The 26,450-nt window shown below is 41.5% G+C and overlaps 1 protein-coding gene across 2 annotated transcripts in view; it reads right to left on the reverse strand.

The window, feature by feature from the left end:
• Positions 1–3,448: 3,448 nt before the first annotated feature.
• LOC124720007 (serine/threonine-protein kinase Pink1, mitochondrial) overlaps positions 3,449–26,450 on the reverse strand; it is a 112,047-nt gene continuing 89,045 nt past the window's right edge. The window contains exons 7-10 of one of the 2 annotated variants that reach the window (XR_007006034.1): positions 24,363–24,665; positions 15,667–15,774; positions 7,245–7,486; positions 3,449–4,507 (exon numbers count right to left, since the gene is read on the reverse strand). Coding sequence is in view for 1 of the 2 variants with exons in the window: in XM_047245244.1 (XP_047101200.1) it covers positions 7,295–7,486; positions 15,667–15,774; positions 24,363–24,665 (603 nt within the window). In the remaining variant the exon portion in view is untranslated. Of the gene's footprint in view, positions 7,487–15,666; positions 15,775–24,362; positions 24,666–26,450 lie in introns of both variants that reach the window. The other variant, XM_047245244.1, reaches the window with a different exon arrangement.

Below are 26,450 nucleotides of genomic sequence, written 5' to 3' on the forward strand. Positions count from 1 at the left end.
ACATCCAACAAGATTGGTACATCAGGTGATAGTGGAAATATGGTAAAAGGAAAAGATGCCAGACCAGTGGAACATGGCCATTGTATGCCTGATTCATAAAAAGGACAAAGCAAACTGTGAAAATTATCATGTTATTGCTTTAGTCAGTGTGGTGTACAAAGTATTAGCCAAAGTCATTGCTATGATACTTGTACCAATTACAGAAAAAATACTTGGGGACTACCAGTGCAGTTTTCTATGGGGTAGATCAACAACTGATCTGATCTCCATTATAAGGCAAATAATGGAAAAGTGTTATGAATATAATGTGGATGTACACCAGCTTTTTGTAGACTTTAAACAGGCCTATGATAGTGTTAAAAGGAAAAAGCTATGACACCATAATGAAGATGGAATTCGCAAATAAGCTTATCAGACTGGTACTAATGACCCTCACCAGTACAAAATGTCAGGTAACAGAAGAAGGAAAACTTTCTAAAGAATTTGAGGTCAACCAAGGGTTAAGACAGGGTGATGTATTATCCGCACCACACTTCAACATAGTGTTGGAGGAGTGAGGCGAATGGTGGAGAATGATAACCGAGGTGACAATCTGTTTAACCGTATGCACCAAAATCTAGCTTATGCCGATGTGTGTATGCTGTCTAGAAGTTTGAAACAAATGGAAGAAGGATTTGCCGGACTGGAAAAGGAGGCAGAACAGTTGGGACTTACAGTAAACAAAACAAAAACATAGTATCTCTTTGCTTCCAGGAAAAATGCTGTTGTTAAAGAGAAATTATTTAAGTTGAACAGAGGCAATTATGAGAGATGTGAGAATTTTCAATACCTGGGAGTGCTTGTTAAGAGGATCGCAGAATAAGAGAAGGAATAAAACCTAGGACTGCTGCAGGAAATGGAGCTTACTGGGCCCTGATCAAGATCCTTTAGTCACATAGCTTGAGCAGAAAATCAAAGGTGAACAGTCATAAGATCGGTGGTAATGTATGGCTCAGAAACATTGACAATTGACTGTAGCAGAAGATGAGCTCTTGAGAAAATGGGAGAGGAAAATATTAAGAAATATTTTTGGAGCCGTGTATGTGGCGGGGCAATGGAGAAAAAATCAATTGGAAGAGCTGTATGGAAATCCTGAATTGGTGACTGAAATTAAGTGTAACAGATTGAGATGTCCTGGGCCAGGCAGAGTGACTGTCGGAGGATCGAGCTGTCAAAAAGATTCACACAGGAAATCCATGTGGCAAAAGGAGCAAAGGGAGACGCTGGAAACGGTGGCTGGAGAATGTGGAAAATGATTTGAGAAAGATTGGAGTCAGGAGATGGAGGAAACTAGCAGAAAATTGTCAGGATTAGGCTGTGATCATCAGAGAGGCCGACGCCCTACATGGGCTGTACCGCCAAGGAGTAAATAGTAAGTAAGTATACATTACAAATTAGAATGAAAAGAAGGTTTCTTTTTTATTTTGTATTAACACAGTACTAAAACTAAATTTCAATATGTTTAGAAAGTGTAGGTACAACAAACTGGTTATATTATTTATGGTCTTTGTCCTAAACTATTCGCATTTTCTCCATTCCATATGATTGAGAGGTTGACCGATCCCAGGGTTTTTTGAGAGTTGTAGTGCAATGCTCAGACTTATAGAACACATTACGTGTTAAGATACCATTTATCAGTAAGGCAAGTCACGCAGTATTACTCGGTCGACTTTCCCGCTTTGCTGATGCAAGTTAGAGGGGGGCTCCAAACTGTAGTGTGTATCAAGGCAGTGTGTAATGTACACTCTGATGTCTCAGTTTCATTGTCATCAATACCCTCCATACAGTCCCAACTTGGTGCCATCAAATTTTCATCTGCTTCCAAAACTTAAGACTCCAGTTTGATAGTGGTTAGTGGCGGGTACAGAAAAACCTCGAAAGGGGGGGGGGGGGGGGGGGGGGGGGGTGTTCTCTGAGGCTGCAGATGAGTGGGCAAGTAGCGTTTGCACGTGTGTGTGTGTCTACTGCTGACAAAGTCCTTAATGGCCAAAAGCTATAATTGTGCGAATATTTTTGTTGTGCCTATCGCAACTTGCCATCTCTGCTATATGGTGAGTAGCAACTTCCCTTCTCTGGTATTACTTCTATTTAAAAATTAGCACTGCACTATTATTGTGTAAGTAAACAAGTACAATACAACAAAATCCCCCCCCCTTCCTCTCCTGGCACATTGTTGTTGTACCTACATCACTGAGCACTCTAGCTCAAATGATTTGTTCAAAAGCTAGCAGTTTCCAGTCTTGTTTAACTGCATGTCTACAACTTTAGTATTTGATGAGTTGTCACCTTTAGTCCCAAATTATTTACATTCTCCAAGAACATTCCGTATCATATTCACATATAAATGTAAAATTCCTGGATGGAACAATATACATATAAAATAAAGTAAACACAACCACTCACCTATTGTGGACGGATGGGTGGCTTGTACAAGGGTTGGAACTTAAATAGTGACAACTATTTATTCACAACCGATACAGAAGAGTTACATGTTTGCCCATGTTACTGTCCTTCAAAGTAGTCACCAGCACTGTGTAGAACCCATTGCCAGCAATGTGGAAGGAGTAGGATACCGTTAGCAGAGCCCGTTCTGTTGATGGTGCAAATGGAGCGGTCTACTGCCTGTCGAATCTCTGGAACAGTTCTGAAGCAAATGCCATGATGTGGTTCCTTCATCTTCGGAATCAAATCAAAGTTACGAGGACTTAAGTCTGTGGAGTATGGAGTATGGTGGATGGTACATGGTGGATGGTCCCATCGACCGAACGGAGCTGCCATAGCCTGCACTGTATACACCGTGCTTTGTTGTGCAAAATGAAGGGTGGGTTGCACAGAAAGTGTCGCCACTTCTTTGCAAAGCTGGTTGAAGGTGATGCTCCAAAAATGAAAAGTAATACAACTTAAGCCCGTGTGACTTTTATTTGATTCTGAAGATGAAAGAACCACTTCGTGGCATTTGCTTCAGAACTGTTCCAGAGATTCGACAGGCAGTAGACTGCTCCATTTGCACCATCAACAGAATAGACTCTGCCAACAGTATACTACGCCTTCCACATCGGAGGCAACGGGTTCTACACAACGCTGGTGACTACTTTGAAATACAGTAACAGATGCAAACGTGTAACTCTTTTGTATCGGTTGTGAGTAAACAGTCGCCACTATTTAAGTTCCAACCCTCGTACAGAGACACAACAGAAAATGGTTTGCTTCATTATCTCTTGACCTCCTGCTCTTTTTCTAACAATTTTAGCAAAAGTACACACGTATACCAAAAGGCACAATCCTGTCACTGCAGGAAGAGGGGGAGGAGGAGGAGGGGTGGAAAAAAATCTAAATTTGTTTAAGAAATAAAATGTCAATTATTCTTACACTGCAGCCAGCAAGTCATAACTGTGCAGTAAAAAACACGTTTACAGAAAAATAGCTTTATTACACTTTTCTGACATGAAAGTCATGGGAAAATATATTTTTACAAGCAAAGTAACACATTAAATAGTACTATACATCAGTCAAGTGTACCAAGACTGTACCTTGTTCTTTGAACTGACAATGAAAGTAGGAAAAAAGAAGGAAGAACAGCATAGAACACACAAGGAAAACCAAGTATTAACATACTATTCAGTACACAATATTCCACTGCATCTCATGTCACATAAAAGTGCTACTTATGATAATGTGCAGTATTAAGTACATATTACTATGACTCTTGTGTTACATACATGCATATTTTTAACAATTCAAAATTGTCAAGAAAGGAACATTCAGCATACAAACATACATTTGTAGTAATGATTCACAAGTAAGTAGCACACCTGAAATATTTCTCCATTTTATCAGCCTTTAATGGGTTTGTTTTAAGTGTTAAGAGTGTTCTTAAAGCATTTTCTTATATATATTTACACACACACACACACACACACACACACACACACACACACACACACACACACACACTCTGATGAAATTACAGTAGCAGATCTCAGCTAAAAAACAGCTACTAAAGCTCATGTATTTTCTGAAATACTGAAATTAATGTAACTAAAATATGAAGAGGAATCATATCACAAATAATACTATCTACAATAAGTCACATAAGTGTGCTAATCAATCACCAAACAGTCAAAAGAATCCACACTTCTGACAATCTGACGGCAGAGATGGAGAAACAAATTCATTATTTCAACATGGGATAAATAAAAACGGTGGATCCTCAACATTTACAAGAAAAGGGAGTCACAAGGTTCTCCCTTTGAGGCTACTTCTCCTGCAATTCTATTCCATATATATAACAACTTACATTTGGAGAGGAAAAAGTTAACATTAACAATATTCACAGCCATGTATAGACTCTCACCAGATAGAATCTAAGGAACAAAAGCAATCAATACAAATAAGTTAACTGAAGTTCGAAGCAGGGCAATGGTGTTAACTTTCAAGCTCTTAAGCACAACTACAGCCACACAGCACCCTGCAAAAGGAAATCACAACAATACAGAAGGTGATAATTGTTTCAGTAAAGATGAAAAACACAGTAAAAGTTACATAGAAATGACTATCTCCATTTCTACAACATGGACAGCTTGTAACTAAACAACTCTATGTCACATGTACACCTCACACACACAGTAACATTTTTATATTGTTTTGTGTGGAAATTTTGTAATTAATGCTATGTCTGGTATGGATGTTATGTAAAGAATAAGAAGAATGAGACAGTGACAATGGAGGAAAAAGGTAATATAACTACGTAGTTGTAACATGGGTTGGAGGTTGGAGGGGGGGGGGGGGGGGGGGTGTCTGCCTGCACATGACGAGTGCTGTCGCTGCTATCTTGGCACTATGCAGCACGGCACTACAGACTTGAAATATATCATAAGTGCAAAACAGTTCTTCATTATCGAGCACGTATGATTATATGCAGTTCTATTAATTTTTTGTCAGAATAAACAAATGACGAAATGTCCTTAAAAATTTTGAATGGATTGCAGGAACTAGAAGCTTTTCCAATCATTCAATAACAGAATAATGCATAGCGGTAGGTACTTCCCGAGGTTATAGTACTTTGGAACACTGTAGAAGGAGATAAATTTCATTTTTGCACAATCTTGCTGAAAAGTTTCCTTCTGGCAGTGTGTTGTCAGAACCATTTTGCTTTGGCCAATCCTCTGTTTAAGTGACTATTTCTTTTACAGTACTCTAGTGAGAAACTTTCGAAATCGAATATTTATATTTGATGAATTATCGGTTGCACGATACCACAATACCATGATCAGCACACGTGCTATCAATTTATGTGAGGTACGCATTTGTATGTACTCTACAGCCATCAGGTGATGGTTACCAACTTCTGCCACACTTTACATAAACACAACTTTGTTTGCAAATTTAGCTATTCTAAACTCACAATCCTCTGTTAATGAATGGTTTACACCCGAAATCCATTTACAGGCTGTGACTTGGCAGTAAATTGTGTTAGTACGTAGAACTTTTATTCATTACTGGATCTTAATTGTGGGTTAGGTATCGATTTGTGTAGGTAGAGTGAAACATTGCTCATGACACTATCGACATTACAAGTGCCTATCCACGACAAAGGTTGTGGTAGTCTCGTTACAAGCTGTTCTTTTTGCTACTTCAGTGACATGCTTAGAAGGCTCAGCTTTTCTTACAGATGTCCTGACATCTGTAAAAAGCAGAATAAAAGCACACAAAATCTGAAGTAAGCCACAACAATCAGTACAGGACGTTCATTTTAGTTTAAAAAACCCATCAGTACAGGAAATCAGCAGCACGCAATAGAACAGCAAACACAAGGCAACCATTGCCCAACAAACCACAGGCCACAGGGCTGGGAAAATGTCGCTGTAGGATCGTGGTGACATTTATTCTGCTGTGCGGTTTCAGCTAAACTGTGTCGAGTGTGCAGTTGGGCACAAAGTCTGTGTAAAGCAGATTCAGCTGGTCACATACAACTATGCAGATATCAAATTTGTAACTGCAAAATGTAAACTTCCACCGCCAGACATGACACAGTTAATAAAATGTTCCAGACAATTGTGCTGTAGTCTAATGGAATTCACATTTAAAGCCAATTTAAAGTCATTACACTTTTTCTTAACTTATGTACTGTATGATTTGTTTTGAGTGGATTAAAAATTGCCAGTTTTTCTCATATTAAATATGCAGTATTAACACAATGTTATATTTTACAGTTTTTGATAACAGTAAGCCATTACAGATGTCACTGCTGACGCTACGATAAATATCGCAATTAAGAAACAACATCCTGGGTTTCAGTGAGTATGCAACTGATGTCATAAATTAAAAAATATATAAATCTAATCACAAGAACATAAATGCTACTTTGTTTTTGAAAATATGAAGCATATTTATGAGGATATGTGCAAACACAGGCCATGTGTTTTGGAAATCCCTGACAAAGTTGATCAGTTTTAAACCTAAAGTTTTGTGGCCAGAAATATTACACTTAAAGTAGTCCAGGTTAGTATGTCAGGGTTGATTTTCCTGGAGAAATGAAATGTTTTGTCCCTATCTGTGGAGGATTTAAATTTTTAAGGGGACGGAGGGTAGTTTGTAGCTTCTATCAGTGTGCGATTCGTACTCTGGCTTCGTACCGACTGTTGTAGGAATCGGTACCCTCGAAGAGGTCCTTTGCAGACAGGGCTGAAGTGTTCAGTTTCTCTGAGAACTTCATTGACCTAAACATAGCAACCCGTAGTATTTTAATAAGTGAGAATTTATTAGCACCTAAAATTATAAATTTTTAGTGTTTTAATATTTTTATGAAAATGCGTATCTTTCCCATACTGCCCCTTTTTATATGCCATAAGAAACATAATTAACTTATTTGTAAAGGCTTTTCTGCCAGCTGGCCTCCAATAGCAAGTGTTCCATACTCGAGAGCTCAGAAATCACCCTATCCGAGCGGTGTGCTCGAATCGGCAGATATCGCAACTCACTCGGCAACGGACGAACCTGCCAGTAACTGTGACATACTGCATTTCACAGCGAGTGGTCAGGTGCATCTAAATGCCACGCTGACGGTTTCGATCAGCTTATTAGAGTCGTACAAAAGTTAAGTACACAGGCTTCCGCAACTGGCGTCCTGTGGGTTTCACGATCCGATACAGATTAAAATTTTACAATTTTCAGGTCGACATCTCCAACTCGAGCAATATACCCACATTCCGAGCTCTAGTGTCTCCGGTTCCACCGTCAGAAGTGCATGGTGCGGCTAGTACAGCTCGGGCACTGCAGCGGCGACCGCCCACGCGAGGGCGGCCTTGATCTGGTGCAGCGAGGCCCGCGACAGCAGTGCCGAGATGAGGCGGTACTCTGCCAGCGTACGCCGCCCGCCCACGGCGCACAGGCCCAGACCGCCTTCGCACAGCACCTTTGTCGTCAGGCACAGCAGCCACTGCAGGATCTGCAACCGAATTTTTAAGATTTTTCATAACGATGTTTCCTTTTTATATAAATGTTTCCTTTATTATACATTAGCACAGGAGACGCATTATAACTTTGCGTTCCACACCTCCAAGCTGGAACGAGGTGCCAAAATTTGCCAGTTTCACTAGTCGAATTGACTACCACTGCTCGAGCATCGACTGCTGCCGAAATTCGTCGTCCTTCTTCCCCCTGATCACAGGTGGCTCACAATTTTGATAGTGGGGAACGCTCCGAATCTGCTACTATCGAGCACTGGAGAATTGTTGTCCCTTTCAATTGTGTCTCAGAATACCGTATTTACTCGAATCTAAGCCGCACTTTTTTTCCGGTTTTTGTAAGCAAGCGGAAGTTCTGAAAAATGTTGGTGGGCGCCCCCACAACTAAGTTCTGCCGTCGAATATATGTAGCGCTACACAGGCATGCTTTGTAGGCACAAAGATAAATATTGGCACCAAAACCTATGAAAAAAAAAAAAAAAAAAAAAAAAAAAAAAAAAAAAAAAAAAAAAAAAAAAAAAAAAAAAAAGAGAAGAAGAAGAAGAAGAAGACCTTTTTTCTCCGCCCCGAGGTTCGAGGTTCGACTACTAAATTTTCATACATTATCCAACAAAGTAAATGCAAATTCCGTATTGTTCATCTTCGAATGTAGCAGCCTTCAATGTACTATGAAAATTTGACTGGCAAGACTGGTTGGGATGGTTGTCAATACGGCCAAATCTACATTCTGAATTTTTTCCTACCTGCAAGAAGAGATAGTTGCTAATAGGAAGTTTTATGAATTGTGAATCACATGCAGTATTCTCTTCACCATAAGAATAATACAAATATAAACATTTTGCCATATATTGTTTCGTGTTTGCTGCTATCTCATTTAAATCCTGTCAGCCTAATAAACTACGAAACTAGAGTGAGACAACAGCAAACGCGGAAGAATATACATATCATGTCATGTTTATATTTGTATTATTCTTAAGCTTAATAGTGATACAGTCAGAAATGAAGCACGGTAATTGATTAGATTTTTAAATCTACGGTGACTCTAATTTCTGTGCAGGATGTAATGTACTAAAGAGGCGCCTGCAAAGATTTTCAAACGGAGAAAAATTTTCGCTAAACTCTCATTCGGATCATCATCTATCATACGCAGTCTATTATTTGGTTCTTGCTGATCATTATGAAAGAAAGCAGCAGTGTAAGTAACAAAAAATAGCAGTCTCTTGCCATTGTTTTGCTAATGAGACGATTCCTCTCTTTAATTGTAAGCGGCGGTAGCGTGCATAAAAGCAAGCCATGCCGCGAGAGGCGACAGGCCGTAAACACACATTATCAGAATGCGACAAACAATGCATGACACAGTACAGTAATGCATTTTCAGCTTTGAGTGACGTAAACACCTATAACAAAGAAAACGGCACTTATCAGATCAAAGAAAAATAAGCAATGAATTCAAACCAGATGAAGCACGTGAAAAAGGAAGGGTACCCGTATAAATACAGACGGAGCACCTGACACATAGCACTGGCTACCTGGTAAAGCTTAACTGCTAAGCTTACGACTCGAACCAAACTACTGTAGCTGTATCGTCATTAATTTGACCTAAATTGTGTCTCATATTACAATGGACCAACTTTGTTTCGATTTGGAGATGCAGCCTAAAACTTTTCTTCCCCTTGAATTTCGAGTCTCAAATTTCAAGTGTGGCTTAAGATTCAGAAAATTTTTTTTCCCTTGATTTCAAGTCTCATTTCTCAGGTGCGACGTAGATTCGAGTAAATACGGTATTTGTTTTTGGCAGTTCTATCTAATGTGGGTTGAAGGAACTGTTAAAACGCACCCTAAGTAACAATAAGAAACTTAAACACAACATTCTTTATCACGATACGCCATTAGCAAGTAGTGAACTTGGTAAATACTAAGTATTGACATTTTGCACCCTCGTTTCATATAACTGTTTGAGAAAATCTTGTTAGGTGGTGGCACTCGTGGTACTGTATTCCAGAGCTTTAGCAAAACATTTACTAAATTAGCATGTCTTTACAACAGACAAGATAGTACTGCCATTGCCAGTAACAAACTGGTATCTAACTCTTATCACTACATTAATATTTAATGTCAATCACTATTCATCAACGCATATTATAGACATATACAGGCAGGGATTTGAGAGTGAAGGTTCAGTCTATTGATTCCCCTTCATTGTAAGCAGTAGAATACGAAAACCATCTTGACACAATTTTTCTCATGGGCTTGCTTGAAAATTCATGGGGGGAGGGGGGGGGGTGTTGAGGATAGAAAGCGGACAAAATAAAACTGACCCAGAAAAATATTTATGAGACTGGTGACAAACAGCCTCTCCGTGATGAACACAAGACCTGGCCATCACAGTAGATGCTGTTGTGCACGAGATTACAGATAAACTTTTGCATGTGAATTCTGTCAGTGGTTTCTTAGTGAAATGGAATGTGGACTACTGCAATCTAATTTTTTCCATTTCTTCATATCAGGTGCAATTCAACCTGGGGACTCACACATGATCTAAATCTATACTCTGCAAATCACTGAAGTGCATGACAGAGGGTGCGTCCCACTGTACCAGTTATTAGTGTTTCTTCCCATTACATTCACATATGGAGTGCAGGAAGAATGACTGACTGAATGTTGCTGTGTGTGCCATAATTATTCTAATCTTATCCACACAATCACTATGAGAGCAATACATACGAGTTTGTAGCGTATTTCTAGAATTGTCATTTAAAGCCGGTTCTCAAAAGTTTGTTAATAGACATTCTCAGGGTGGTTTACATCTATCTTCAAGAGTCTATCAGTTCAGTTGCTTCAGTAACTCTTGTACGGAACAAACAAACCTGTGACCATTCGTGCTGTCCTTCTCTGTATACATTCAATATCCTCTGTTAGTCCTATTTGGTACAGATCCCACACACTTGAGCAATATTCTAGAACCGGTCACACAAGTGACGTGTAAGCAATCTTCTTCGTAGAATGATTGCACTTCCCCAGTATTCTACCAATCACCTGCTTTACCCTAGACTGAGTCTATGTGATCGTGTGTTAATCACTACAAAGTATTACACCAGATATTTGTACAAGTTAGCCAATTCCAAAAGTGACTTACTGGTATTATAGTCACATGGCACTAGGGCACATAAAATTCCCATTAGTACTTTACCAAGAGCTGTTGCATAATCTTGAGACTGTTGTTTGGTGTGCAGTTTCTTGTGTCCACTTTGTAATACAATTCTTTCATCAAACTGTTAACACTAACTGGCACATTCAGAAACTGTAACACGCACTGCTGTGACAACATCACGAGTGCACGAGGCACTCTGTGAAAAAGAGGACAATCAGCAGAGGCAGTGCTGTCTCCTGGCCAACTCTACCTTCTTTCCTCTTTCCCTGCCACTTTACCTGTGGGCAAATTGAATATGAGGTGTACTGAGATAGTCCTCACACCATGGAAGAACTACAGCAGCACACTTAAAGCACTACTGCTGCTGCATCACACACCTCAGTTTGATAAATCGAGCACCGCACTCTATCCTGCATCGGTATTATCGGAAATAAAAAACGTGACACACCACGAAGGATTTATGCAAATTGGTCACAAATTTATATTTGTACAGATATTGACGGAAGATGCAAAACCGTAAACTTTTGGCAGTTGACGGACGAATGTGAGAAGCTGTAACGCAATTTCACCGTGCAGCTGTCATGGGTCGTAAACGGGATGTGTCGATACCAGTGCATAAAATCTTTGCAAATTCCATTACACATACTCAATTGGACAGTAAATATGCCTCACAGACACAGAACACTGTACGCAGATTTCAGCATTTGAGAGAGGACGTATAGTTCGATTCAGAGAAGCCGGTCGGAGTTATCGGCAAATCGTTCGACGTGAATACAAGCGATGCCACTGTTTGACGGTGCCGGGAGGAACGGGTAAACTGTGATTGAACACAATGTCGAGAAACGAGTGGTCGACATAGAGAGATGACAGAATGAGGCGACCGAACAACTGTCAAGAGAGGCACACAGAGCCCCGGATTCACCATTACCATTAGTCCGACATGCAACTGGTGCTTCAGTGACTGCAAGTACAGTACAGCGTCGATTATCCGAATGTCGGTCAACCGAACGACCGCTTAACCGGACTCTGTACTTGCTCGCACCTGTTACTCTGCCACCCTACCGTCCATCATCCCCCTCACTCCCAAACCAAGCTTCCCACAGTAGTCGCCGCACTGGACCACCGCTGGCGGAACATTGCTTCTAATGTGGCCTTCACGAGGTGCTGCTGACCGGCCGAGCCGCCAGTCGCTGTGTTTCAACACACTTCTGTCGGCTTGGCACTGGCAGTAGAAGTAGCGGCAGTGTCAAAGCTGTTCACAGCAACAGCTGCGCCAGCTTAGAGTTGAGGCGTGCCGCTCCGCGCAGTTTGAAGGATTGCGCGCCCCCAAGAAGAGCTTCTCACGTGACTTAGCTGCTCGTAAGCGTGTAGGCTTGCTTAGACAGACCAAAATAAAGAATTTTTTAAATGTTAATTTTGTATACTGTGTGTATTGTTCATGTAAAATGCATATGTAATATGTATAATTTTTGTTTAATAAACCTTGCCACATACTATATATTCCTACTGAAGTTGCCTTTGTATGTTCTACATCTACATCTACATCTACATCTACATTTAAACTCCGCAAGCCACCCAACGGTGTGTGGCGGAGGGCACTTTACGTGCCACTGTCATTACCTCACTTTCCTGTTCCAGTCGCGTATGGTTCGCGGGAAGAACGACTGTCTGAAAGCCTCCGTGCGCGCTCTAATCTCTCTAATTTTACATTCGTGATCTCCTCGGGAGGTATAAGTAGGGGGAAGCAATATATTCGATACCTCATCCAGAAATGCACCCTCTCGAAACCTGGCGAGCAAGCTACACGGCGATGCAGAGCACCTCTCTTACAGAGTCTGCCACTTGAGTTTGTTAAACATCTCCGTAACGCTATCACGGTTACCAAATAACCCTGTGACAAAATGCGCCGCTCTTCTTTGGATCTTCTCTATCTCCTCCGTCAACCCGATCTGGCACGGATCCCACACTGATGAGCAATACTCAAGTATAGGTCGAACGAGTGTTTTGTAAGCCACCTCCTTTGTTGATGGACTACATTTTCTAAGGACTCTCCCAATGAATCTCAACCTGGTACGCGCCGTACCAACAATTAATTTTACATGATCATTCCACTTCAAATCGTTCCGCACGCATACTCCCAGATATTTTACAGAAGTAACTGCTACCAGTGTTTGTTCAGCTATCATATAATCATACAATAAAGGATCTTTCTTTCTACGTATTCGGAATACATTACATTTGTCTATGTTAAGGGTCAGTTGGCACTCCCTGCACCAAGTGCCTATCCGCTGCAGATCTTCCTGCATTTCGCTACAATTTTCTAATGCTGCAACTTCTCTGTATACTACAGCATCATCCGCGAAAAGCCGCATGGAACTTCAAACACTATCTACTAGGTCATTTATATATATATTGTGAAAAGTAATGGTCCCATAACACTCCCCTGTGGCACGCCAGAGGTTACTTTAACGTCTGTAGACGTCTCTCCATTGATAACAACATGCTGTGTTCTGTTTGCTAAAAACTCTTCAATCTAGCCACACAGCTAGTCTGATATTCTGTAGGCTCTTACTTTGTTTATCAGGCGACAGTGCGGAACTGTATCGAACGCCTTCCGGAAGTCAAGAAAAATAGCATCTACCTGGGAGCCTGTATCTAATATTTTCTGGGTATCATGAACAAATAAAGCGAGTTGGGTCTCACACGATCGTTGTTTCCGGAATCCACATTGATTCCTACATAGTAGATTCTGGGTTTCCAAACACGACATGATACTCGAGCAAAAAACATGTTCTAAAATTCTACAACAGATCAACGTCACAGATATAGGTCTATAGTCTTGCGCATCTGCTCGACGACCCTTCTTGAAGACTGGGACTACCTGTGCTCTTTTCCAATCATCTGGAACCTTCCGTTCCTCTAGATACTTGCGGTACACGGCTGTTAGAAAGAGGGCAAGTTCTTTCGCGTACTCTGTGTAGAATCGAATTGGTATCCCGTCAGGTCCAGTGGACTTTCCTCTGTTGAGTGATTCCAGTTGCTTTTCTATTCCTTGGACACTTATTTCGATGTCAGCCATTTTTTCGTTTGTGCAAGGATTTAGAGAAGGAACTGCAGTGCGGTCTTCCTCTGTGAAACAGCTTTGGAAAAAGGAGTTTAGTATTTCAGCTTTACGCGTGTCATCCTCTGTTTCAATGCCTTCATCATCGCGGAGTGTCTGGATATGCTGTTTCAAGCCACTTACTGATTTAACACAAGACCAGAACTTCCTAGGATTTTCTGTCAAGTCGGTACATAGAATTTTACTTTCGAATTCACTGAACGCTTCACACATAGCCCTCCTTACGCTAACTTTGACATCGTTTAGCTTCTGTTTGTCTGAGAGGTTTTGGCTGTGTTTGAACTTGGAGTGAAGCTCTCTTTGCTTTCGCAGTAGTTTCCTAACTTTGTTGTTGTACCACGGTGGGTTTTTCCCGTCCCTCACAGTTTTACTTGGCACGTACCTGTCTAAAACGCATTTTACAATTGCCTTGAACTTTTTCCACAAACACTCAACATTGTCAGTTTCGGAAAAGAAATTTTCGTTTTGATCTGTTAGGTAGTCTGAAATCTGTCTTCCTTTACTCTTGCTAAACAGATAAACCTTCCTCCCTTTTTTTATATTCCTATTAACTTCCATATTCAGGGATGCTGCAACGGCCTTATGATCACTGATTCCCTGTTCTGCAGATACAGAGTCGAAAAGTTCGGGTCTGTTTGTTATCAGTAGGTCCAAGATGTTATCTCCACGAGTCGGTTCTCTGTTTGATTGCTCGAGGTAATTTTCGGATAGTGCACTCAGTATAATGTCACTCAATGCTCTATCCCTACCACCCGTCCTAAACATCTGAGTGTCCCAGTCTATATCTGGTAAATTGAAATCTCCACCTAAGACTATAACATGCTGAGAAAATGTATGTGAAATGTATTCCAAATGTTACTTTGTAATACTAAAAGAGATGCTTGTTTTTATGAATAAATGTACTGTACAGTACTTCTTTTTGGCAAATAAACATGTACAGTTCAATTATCCTAACAAACCAGTTTTCCGAACACCCATGCCCCCAATTACTTCAGATAATCGACGCTCTACTGTACCATTAAAAGGCGGCTCACAGAACAATGGCTGAGCACACAGCATCCCTTGGCCTGGACCACCACTGACCTCTCTACACCGACAACCCCATCTGCCGGGGTGTCGGGCACATTCAGCCTGGAATCTCATTGACTGGAGTAGGACTGTCTTCTATGATGCATCCCACTTCAAACTGAGTCCCGATGACCAGCGAAGATGCCCCGGACGGCAGTGGGATACCGACCCGACTGTCACACGACGTACAGCCCGACAACCCAGAGTCGAGGTCTGGGGTGCCATTTCATTCCACAACGGGACCCCTTTGGTTTCACACGTGGCACCCTTACAGTACAGTGGTATGTGGACAATATTCTGTGCCTCGTTTTGTTGCCTTTCACAGCGAGCTGTCCCGAGATTACATTCAGTAAGATAATGCCCACCTGCACATTGTGAGTTTCTGCTGCGTATCATAATGCTCACCCAAATCCTGCCTCAGCCAGCAAGGTCTTCAGATCTCTCCTCAGTTGAGAACATTTGTAGCACTATTGGCACGGCCCCCCAACCAACTAGTGATTCTGACGATCTAACACAACAATCGGACAGAATTTCACACGATGTACCTCAGGAGGACATCCAAATAGTCTCTCAACCGATGCCGAGCCAAATAATTGCTAGCATAAGAGCTAGAGGTGGACCGGCGCATTACTGACTGGCTCAATTTGTGAATAAATCATTCTATTTTTCTGAAATTGTAGTCATTTGCCTGTACATGTACATCACGTCAACCCACTTCCGTTCCATTGACAGAACTCCTCTGTGGTGCCATTCTTTTGCCTTACAGTGCATTCTGTGGACCAGTTTCAGATGAGCCAGGTGGCAGCCGGGGCTGTACTCACCTCGTTGCTGGTCGGCTTCTGCGGGCCCTCCTCGCCACCGCCCAGCCAGCTGCTGGGAGCCCACAGGTGCAGCTGCAGGATCGTCGCCGCCATCTCGGCACTCAGTCTCTGTAACACCAATCCACAGTTGCAGGACGTTGCTATGTAATGTCGCTACCTTCCAATTTCACAAAAATCGTCCGACAGTCGACCCTCCGACATTGGTGCCGGAGACTCGGCAACTGAGAATCGGCAACTGAACACTTTTGTCACACTCGACAACTGGAAATATTTTTTTATACTATTTACTGCAACCGATAACTGCAATCCCAGTCTCGGAGCAAAGTGCAAGAACATACAATCGACATTAACTGTGGAATGTAAATTAATGTAAGGTTCAGCAAAAATCACTAAGAGTAGTAAAGTTTGGAATGTAGCAATGTGGAATTTTAATAAGGCATCAACGGTCTGCAAAGACTGGTAACCTGCTATAAAATGTTCATAAATATAAAATTGTGCACTCCACAGAACAAAAAAGTTTAGTATCCTATGACTACTACATCAATGAGTCAGGACTGGAATGCTTTTGTATGCAGTCAGTCCCTTTGAGACCAAATCAAAAATGTGATCATACATGTTAATAGTAAATGAGAAACTGGGTAATTTCATCATCTTTGCAAGGAAGGGCATTTCGTCAGTTATTTTTGTATGCCACTGAACTGGAAATCATGACTCCAACTCGGAATTTTTAAAGCTGTAATCAGAAGATATAAGGGGAAGTAATTAGACATCCCAGAATTTCATTAAATTAGCCTCTACAATGATATTCCATTAATACTGTGTACAGGTCTGACCTTTGCATTGGAATAATTATTATACTCAATCATATGAGTCCAACTTTGTGAAAACAAATTAATTTAACTTATTTTACACAACAATATTCATGTGGTAGTATATTTTACACATGTAAGCATTAATTACTTGACAGACCGAATTGCAGGATGGTCCATTACTTCATGCCCAGTGTCAGTACCACAGATACACACATGAAATACATACATGAGGTAGCCTCAGAAAATTCCAGAACATTCGAAATTTCGTGCCAATGGTGTGTTAGAACGAAATGTGGTTTACGTCCCTGCACGTCTGTGTTTAATGTGTAACTGTCTGAAGTTTCATTGTTGTATGGCTGTTAGTTATTGTTCAGTGCTACACTGAGTAGAACATTGCGTTGCACAGTTTGTGAATTTCGAGACAACAGAGTTGGAGAAGCAATGCACGTGCCTTAAATTTTGCGTGAAAATTGAGAAATCCTTAAAAGACACACAAAATAATGCAGGATGCCTACAGTGATGAGTGCTAAAGCTGTACTCTGTTACGAACGGTTCACACGTTTTAAAAATGGCCAGACAGAAGTTAAAGATGATTCTCGTTCAGGATGTCCTTGGCCGTCTACCAATGATGCTTATGTGAAGAACGTCAATGAAATTGTGTGTGCCAATCGAAGACAGACTGTCCAACAGAGAGCAGAAGAATGTAACATTTCAGTTGGATCGTATCATGAAATCCTGATACAGCATCTTGCAATGCATCATGCTGCTGCCAAGATGAGAAACTCTTCGCCTTGCAGCCTGTAAAGAGCTTTTGGATTGCACAAATGAGAATGAGATATTCCTTAAGAGAATCATAACTGGTGATGAAACATGCGTCTACAGTTATGTTGAGACCATGGTTCAATCTTCACAATGGGTGGGAAAGTGTCTCTAAAGACCACAAAATGTTTGTCAGATCAGGTTAACTGTTTTCTTTGAATTTGAAGGATTAGTTCAACACGAATTCGTGCCACAGGAACAAACTGTTAATCGATGGTAGTATCATGAAGTGTTGCGATGCCTGCGAGAAAATGTGACAAGGAAATGGTTTGAAATTGGGCAAGACAATTCACGGCTCTTGCATCAGGACAACACACCCACACATTCATCCCTGTTGATGTGTGACTATTGCACAAAAAACCAAATCACTGTGCTGCCTCATCCTTCGTATTCTCTGGACCTGGCCCCTACTGACTTTTTCTTTTAATTTCCAAAGTAAAAAAGCCTGTTGAAAGGATGACAGTTTGCAACGGTAGAAGAGATAAAAGAAAATTCAGAAACTGTGCTTTGCTCGATCCAGCAAGAGGCATACCAAGACTGCTTCCAGAAGTGGAAATAGCATTGGGAATAATGTATCAATTGTGAAGGAGAGTATTTCGAAGGAGACTATACACCATAAGTAAAATGTAAGAACAGAAAAATTTTGTGGACAAAGTTCCAGAATTTTTTTGAACAGACCTCATATTAATGAAACTTTCAAACTGATAGTTCCTTCATCGAGGAGGAGAGAGGGATAAGTTTGGGAAGGTTAAAAAGGAAAAACATTTCTATGAAACTGCTTACTTTCACTAAACAGAAATACTAAAACCACTGGCTGAATTTTCACAAAAATGGTTTAACAATTAAAAGAGGGGAGAATCATTCAACCACTTAGGAGAATGGATCCAACCAAATGGACCAGATGAAGAGGCAATCAACAGAGAGCTAGAAAATTACCCCTCACTTAAACTAACACAGAACAGATACAATTAATAAGCAATATCTTTTGAGGACAAAGCTGGGTGTTGCAATACAATTATAAAACTGGATGGAGCTATTTTAAATAAAAAAGGAAAGGAAAGGAAAGGAAGATGCCCAGGAAATTCCTGGGATCCCATAAGATTACTGATGTGACTCTGAAGAATAAGGAAAACTAGGAGCTCTACAAGTACACCGGAAAGATCACAGACAGAATATGACAACAAGTGAAATTTTATGGACACGTAGTAAGAATGGATGAAAACTGAATGAGCAAAAAGATCTTCAATTTCGCCACAGCACTAAAATCCACCTCTGAGTGGGTACAAGAAGTCAAATGAGACGCACAAGAAACTGGAATTAAACTGGAGATGGCGCAAACTGAAGAATTCGGAAGCAAAGTCAATGGCACAAGATCGTTTGAACAGAAGCCACTAAAAAGGAGTTTCATACATTGCATTTCTGAGGGGGAGATAAATGAAAGAATGAAGACATTCTGGGAAGAGAGGCTAAGAGGCCTCACTTTCTCCAAGTCCACACCCGCCCCAATTAAGATAAAGTCATTATTAAAGCCAACTGACACAATACGATATGTCCGTGCAATTCACGGCTGTACAGAAAATTGTACAGACATGACAACCACTCAACACAGGGACAAAGAGCTGCAGGTTTTGAGCAGAACTGCTGAAATCCACCCACACATATCATGAATGTGCAAACAAGCCAATGCAGGCAGATCGCAGATTCGGAACAGGTGGCACAAAAAATGTAACAGACTATAAAGCGAGCCTGTTCCATTATCGAGTATTTAATGCGTAATTCACAAAAGCCATACATGCTAGTGGAAGATGAGAAGTAAAGAATATAGCAATGAATGAGAAGGGGAGTGCATGACGTACAATCGACTTACCAAAAAAACTACACTACTGACACTGAGGCAACAAGTGAGAAAGTACAGCTTATCCACGATGACTTAACAATTTTGCTGGTGCTGCTAGAAGCAGAGAAAATCAACACTAGTTGAAAGATATTCATTTGTCCCCAAGATGAGGGCACTATACAGCACAAGTAAATAAATTGTATTGATGTTAAGCAATTTTACACCAGAAAAAGATCTATGTTTGGATTATTTAACCCAGAGAAATTCTAATCTCCTACCCTTTTCTGTCCTTCCTCAATTCCCAAGTGCGAACGAGATGCCTTGCACCTAGTCTGGCTCATGTACACGTGACTGCCAGTGTTCAGGTTGCATCTTAACAAGCAACAACTACCAAACAAACATGTATTGTCAACAAAATTTATGTGGCAGTACTGTTACCGGCATGGATTTGCACCTGTATCACTACCCACCATTCGCTTATACGATCACTGTACAGCAGTCTATAGCACGCAGACAGCAATGATTTACATCATGTAGTACTGCTATTTTTATCTGCTAGTTATGGTGTCCGAGTTTCAAGACACAAACACATGACATCCAGTGCAAGGACCTTTACAATAAATTGGAACCTGACATCTTAGCACAAGAAATAGGCAATCAGGGTGTGAGGCTGACAGAAACTGTGTGGACACTAGTGAAAGGAAAGATAGCATCCAGAAATTCCAAATTAGGAATTAAACATGTACAGTTTTTTCCACAGAAATGAACTGACAATGCCAAAGTGGAAGACTGGATTAAGTGTATATGCACACTGAAAATATGCAAGAATAACTTTTCCTATGAAGGCACTGAAGAAGTGTTTATTAACCCTTTAGCTGATGTGGATGAGTTAACTCTTCATGCTCTGCCACTCCCTAGGTGGCAAGGACATTTTTTTGTATCCCGTTCTGTCAACCTCTCATTGTTGTGGGCAAGTTACACTACGTGATCAAAAGTATCCGGACACCTGGCTGAAAATTACTTACAAGTTTGTGGTGCATTCCATCAGTACTGCTAAAATTCAATATGGTGTTGGCCCACCCTTAGCCTTGATGAAAGCTTCCACTCTCACAGGCACACGTTCAATCAGGTCCTGGAAGGTTTCTTGGGGAATGGCAGGCCATTCTTCACGGAGTGCTGCACTGACGAGAGGTATCGATATCGGTCGGTGAGGCCTAGCACGAAGTTGGCGTTCGACAACATCCCAAAGGTGTTCTATAAGATTCAGGTCAGGACTCTCTGCAGGTAAGCCCATTAAAGGGATGTTACTGTTGTGTAATCACTCTGCCACAGGCCATGCATTATGAACAGGTGCTCGATCGTGTTGAAAGAAGCAATCAACAACCCCGAATTGCTCTTCAACAGTGGGAGGCAAGAAGCTGCTTAAATATCAATGTAGGCCTGTGCTGTGATAGTGCCACGCAAAACAACAAGGGGTGTAGGCCCACTCTATGAAAAACACAAACACACCACAACACCAACGTCTCCGAATTTCACTGTCGGCACTACACACGCTGGCAGATGATGTTCACCGGGCATTCACCATACCCACACCCTGCCATTGGATCGCTACATTGTGTACCACAGTTTGTCACTCCACACAACATTTTTTCACTGTTCACTTTTCCGATGTTTATGCTCCTTACACCAAGCGAGGCGTCGCTTGGCATTTACCAGTATGATGTGTGGCTTATGAGCAGCCACTCGACCATGAAATCCAAGTTTTCTCGCCTCCCGTCTAATTGTCACAGTACTTGCAGTGGATCCTGATGCACTTTGGAATTCCTGTGTGATGGTCTGGATAGATGTCTGCCTATTACACATTATGACCCTTTTCAACCGTCAGCGGTCTTTGTCAGTCAACAGACGAGATCAGCCTGTACGCCTTTGTGCTGTACGTGTCCCTTCATGTTTCCACTTTACTATCACATCAGAAACAGTGGACCTAGGGATGTTTAGGAGTGTGGAAATCTCACGTACAGATGTATGACACAAGTGACACCCAATCACCTGACCACGTTCGAAGTCTGCGAGTTCCACGGAGCAACCCGTTGTGCTCTATCACAATGTCTAATGACTGCTGAGGTCACTGATATGGAGTACCTGGTAGTAGGTGGCAGCACAATGCACCTAATATGAAAAAAAGTATGCTTTGGGGGGTGTCCAGATACTTTTGATCGTGTAGTGTACTTCCATATCTCTGTCAGTAAAAATGTTTTGAGTATTTATCATAGAACATATGCACTTCTTTCCATGCCATCACTTGCAGCAACCTCACCTCACTTCAATATCTTAAACTATTTACGAAAATGACGATTGTTATGATTACACGATACATGACGTGCAGATATAAAAATCAGTAACACAAGAACAAAATGAAACATCGTTCTGCTCTTAATTTTAAATAAAATTTCATTACCTTACCTACATTTCATACACTGCTATGTATGAGTTAAAATCAACCATGTACAAAGTTTACTCAATGCATTTTTACCTCAGCAAATTCTTCAAAATTTCACACAATGTTTTACTTAATTTGATGCAGCACAATAACTATAATTAATACTGAAAAGAAATTCACTCCTTTATTGAGCAAACGTATCAGACTGTTAGATGTGAAAAAATAGTTTATTTTCACCTAATAGTTTTCTTAAAATTGGACAATAAGTATTTTGTAGCAGTCAGAATGCCATCTCTCAGCACAGGTAGCAGCACTTATGAGCAGTACAGCCATAACAAAGCCGCACTCAGCACAGAATGCAAGGAGCACGTCCGTAGCAGCAAAAGTGTTAAAAGCATCCTCACTGTTTCAAATTGCTCTTCGATTAATGCAGGGAGTCCACCTCGTACTTCTCCCCCTTCTTTTTGTCTCTGTTCAGCCATGCCGATCTGCCCGTGTTGCCACTGCAAGGCGTGCACAACACCTCCAACTCCTGTCTGATATTCGAGTACGAGTAAAACTAGAGAGCAGCAAGTTAAGTATTTATCTTTTTCCATGTTTTCCTCATTGTACATTTCTTAAATTTTGTTTGTGTTTCTCTGTTTAAGATGATTAATCTCGCATTTTCGTAAGTGTAAATTCCCTCAGTCCGTAGCGCAATAGTTCCTCACTGAACAGCCAGCTACCGTATTTACTCGAATCTAAGCCACTTTTTTTCCGGTTTTTGTAATCCAAAAATCTGTCTGCGGCTTACAATCGAGTGCAATGCAAGCGGAAGTTTTGAAAAATGTTGGTAGGTGCCACCACAACTAACTTCTGCCGTCAAATACATGTAGCGCTACACAGGTATGCTTTGCAGGCACAAAGATAAATACTGGCACCAAAACCCCTGCGTCAGTAAATAAATTTAAAAAAAGGTGGAAGACGAGCTTTTTTCTCTGCCACGAGTTTGAACCACTGCATTTTCATACATTATCCAACGAAGTAAATACAAATTCCGTATTGTTCATCTTCGAATGTAGCAGCATTTCAATGTACTACGAAGAACCGACTGGCAAGACTGTTCTGGATGTTCGTCAATATGGCCAACTCTACGTTCTGAATTTTTTCTTACCTGTGAGAAGAGGTGGTTGCTAATATGAACTTTTATGAACTGTGAATCACATGCAGTATTCTCTCACCATAAGAATAATATGAATATAAACATTTTGCCAAGTAGTGTTTTGTGTTTGCTGCTATCTCATTTAAATCCTGTCTGCCCAACAAACTACGAAACTACAGTGAGACAACAGCAAATGCGGAAGAATATACATATCATGTCACGTTTATATTCGTATTATACTTATGCCTAATAGTGATACAGTTAGAAATGAAGCAAGGCAATTGACTAGATTTTTAAATTTAAGGTGACTAATTTCTGTGCAGAATGTAATGTACTAAAGAGGCGCCTGCAAAGATTTTCAAACGAAGAAAAATTTTCGCTAAACTCTCGTTCAGAACATCATCTATCATATGCAGTCTATTATTTGGTTCTTGTTGATCGTTATCAAAGAAAGCAGCAGTGTAAGTAACAACAAATAGCAGTGTCTTGCCATTGTTTCGCTAATGAGATGATTCCTCTCTCTTTTTTTTTCTTTGTTTTTTAATTGTAAGCGGTGGTAGCGCACACAAAAGCAAGCCATGCCGCGAGCGGCGACAGGCCGTAAACACTCATTGTCAGAATGTGAAGAATCAATGCATGACACAGTACAGTAATGCATTTTCAGCTTAGAGTGACGTAAACACCTATAGCAAAGAGCATGGCACTTATCAGATCAAAGAAAAATAAGCAATCAATTCAAACCAGACGAAGCACATGAAAAAGGAAGGGTACCCGTATAAATACGGACGGAGCGCCTGAGGCATAGCAATGGCTACCTGGTAAAGCTTAACTGCTAAGCTTACGACTGTAACCAAACTACTGTAGCTGTATCGTCATTCATTCGACCTAAATTGTGTCTCGTATTACAATGGACCAACTTTGTTTCGATTTGGAGGTGCAGCCTAAAGCCTTTCTCTCCCCTTGAATTTAGAGTCTCAAATTTCAGGTGCGGCTTAGTTTTGAGTGCGGCTTAGATTCGAGTAAATACGGTATATAGCTCATCAATGTATTAGCATCCATTGGTGACACATCAGGAGGGTTGTGAGTTGCATATCTAGAATTGTGTCTGTTTTTATAGTTCACTTCTTCTCTTAGTCATGCTAGGAGGGTTAGGATGTGTGCATGTTGTGTGTGGACCCAGGAGGAGCTGCCTGCAGTTCGCGAACAGTTGAATGTGCTTTCGGCTACAGTCAGTCACCTTCATGCTGCTACCTCGGGGTGCAGAGGTGGCGAAGAATCTGACGCATCGCACGGGAAACCTCAGGTGTCACTTGTTTTGGCCACTGGCTCTGCTTCCGGGGCACCTCCTAGTGCACCCAATGCGGTGGATCTGCCTTCGCAGCACGATGAGTGGCAGATGGCAAAGCGTTTGCGTCATTTGAGGCCTTATTTTGTCATTTCAGACTTGTGTGACAGGTGCATTGCCAGCACGTCAGCAACCAGTTGTGGATTTAGAATACCAGACCATTCTGTTCGTTTCGAGTCATTCCGTGTTAAAAGCATCCTCACTGTTTCAAATGGCTCTTTGATAAATGCAGGGAGTGCACCTCAGCCTAACAAGTGTAAGAGAAAAAAGGCGTCACCATTCGGCCCGAGTTCGGTACAGACCTTGTGGGGCGCGCGCACGAGCAGGCCGGCCACGACGGCAGCGACGAGGGGCGGAACGTCGGCCGGCAGCGGAGGCAGCTGCTCCTCGCGGTAGCTGCGGCTCTTCAGCGCCGGCAGCTCCTTCGCGGTCTCCCCTCCGCCTCCGTCGCCTCCTCCGCCACTTTCCGACTCGACCGGCGCCCAGTTCGAATAGAAGGGATTGCGGCCACCGCAGAACAGCTCGTACGCCAGGGCGCCACACGCCCACGCGTCCGACTTGCGGTACGAGATGCTGGAGAATGGGCCTACCCTCGCGCAGGCCACCTGCGGGCAAAGAGACGCATTTGTTCCCACCTCGTGATACCAGACATACAGTAAAACGACAAAAATCAGGCTGATCACATCTAAAACAGTGTATATCCAAAAAGTCACTTCTATTAGGTTATGAATAAAATACTTAAGTGGTTCCAGCAGATTTATTTGAAAAATATTAAAAATACACCTTCACGTGAGTAGTCAACTTTTACAGTAAAACACGCACACACACACACACACACACACACACACACACACACACACCTGCCAACTCCAGCAGCTTGGGTCAGAATGCAACTCACATGCGATGCAAGCAGCAGTCTGGAGGGGGTGGGGAGGGGGAAGGCAGGGGGAAGGGATAGTAGTGTACGGGTGGACAGGAGAGACGAACGCTGTCTGATGAACTGTGTAGGGACTAGACTGCCAACAGGGAGATGGAGGAGTGGGGAAAGACAGGTGAATGCATTGGCAGAGGGCTGCAAATAAAGCATGTGGGAGATGTTTGTTTCATGAAAAAGTTGGCAGCCCTGGTACACAGCAAGATTCCCGTGCCGTAATACAGTATCGAGCTCCAAAGCAATATGTCGCATCCACTGATAAAGGATAGTTCATTTTGGCTTCTCTAGGCACTTCAGTAATGTACTGGGCTACAGAGATTTCACTGGGTACCAGGACTGCCAACGTGTAACTGCTAGCAAACAAAAAAAATTATTATGCGACTTACTTTTTGCAAGTGGATACTTACAGAAATGACATCAACACCTGCTACAGCTCAATTTCTTCTTTATCGTGCCATAGGTTTAGGTTAAACACCATTATCCAAAACGGATTTTTGTCGACAGCAAGCATTACGTACGTAACATGTCAAAAATATAATATTTGTACATAACGTTTAGTCATACAGAGGTAAATGCTTGCAGTGTCAATTACAGACAACAATCCATGCATCTATCTATGGATGACTAATGGTATTACATTAAAAAAACATATTTTTGACATTTTTTTCATATGTAACTGATAGCAAAAATCTGAGCTGAGTAATGGTCTTTAGCTAAAATCGCTCATGCAATTAAATTAGGGATAAATTGAACAGCAGCTTAAGGTGCTGCATATTGTCATTTCTACAACTTACAAAAGCTGTGCAAAATAATCAACAAAAAATATTTTGGTGATTATTTATATACTTTAATGACTTTAGGCACAGAAAGGAAGTTTAGAGGTCCTGTGGGAGATTATACAGCCCACAAGAGAACAGACAAGAATGGCGAGAGATTAGTGGACCTGGAACCTGTTTAGGAGACACAAGATGAGAATAATGACCACCCATTACAAAGCTGAGGCAAGCAAGAAAACAACGTGGGTCAGCCCTGGAAACTGGAGTGGGGAAAAACAGCTAGACCATGTAGCAATCTGTGACAAGAATCACAGAGAGATTATGAACACGAAAGCGAGGAAAAATAGCAGGACGGAATCAGATCACTACCTTGTTGAGATAAAAGTGCAGATGGATACACGACAGAGCAAGGAAACGTAGGACCGTAAACACTCACAGAATCGACCTAGTTCTGAAAAAACACTGAGCAGCAGAGCAGAGTATGCAAAGAGAATGGTAGTTCAGAGTGACTGGAAGAGAGAGAGAGAGAGAGAGAGAGAGAGAGAGAGAGAGAGAGAGATGATGATGATGATGATGATGATGGAAGAAGAGGCAGTGTGACAGGCTACTACAACAAGAAAAGGAAGCACGAGTTGTGGACGGATAAATGTGAGAATGCAGTTGAGACCAGGAGACAAGTA

This window comes from Schistocerca piceifrons, chromosome 11, assembly GCF_021461385.2.
Source record: "Schistocerca piceifrons isolate TAMUIC-IGC-003096 chromosome 11, iqSchPice1.1, whole genome shotgun sequence".
Lineage (NCBI taxonomy): Eukaryota > Metazoa > Arthropoda > Insecta > Orthoptera > Acrididae > Schistocerca > Schistocerca piceifrons.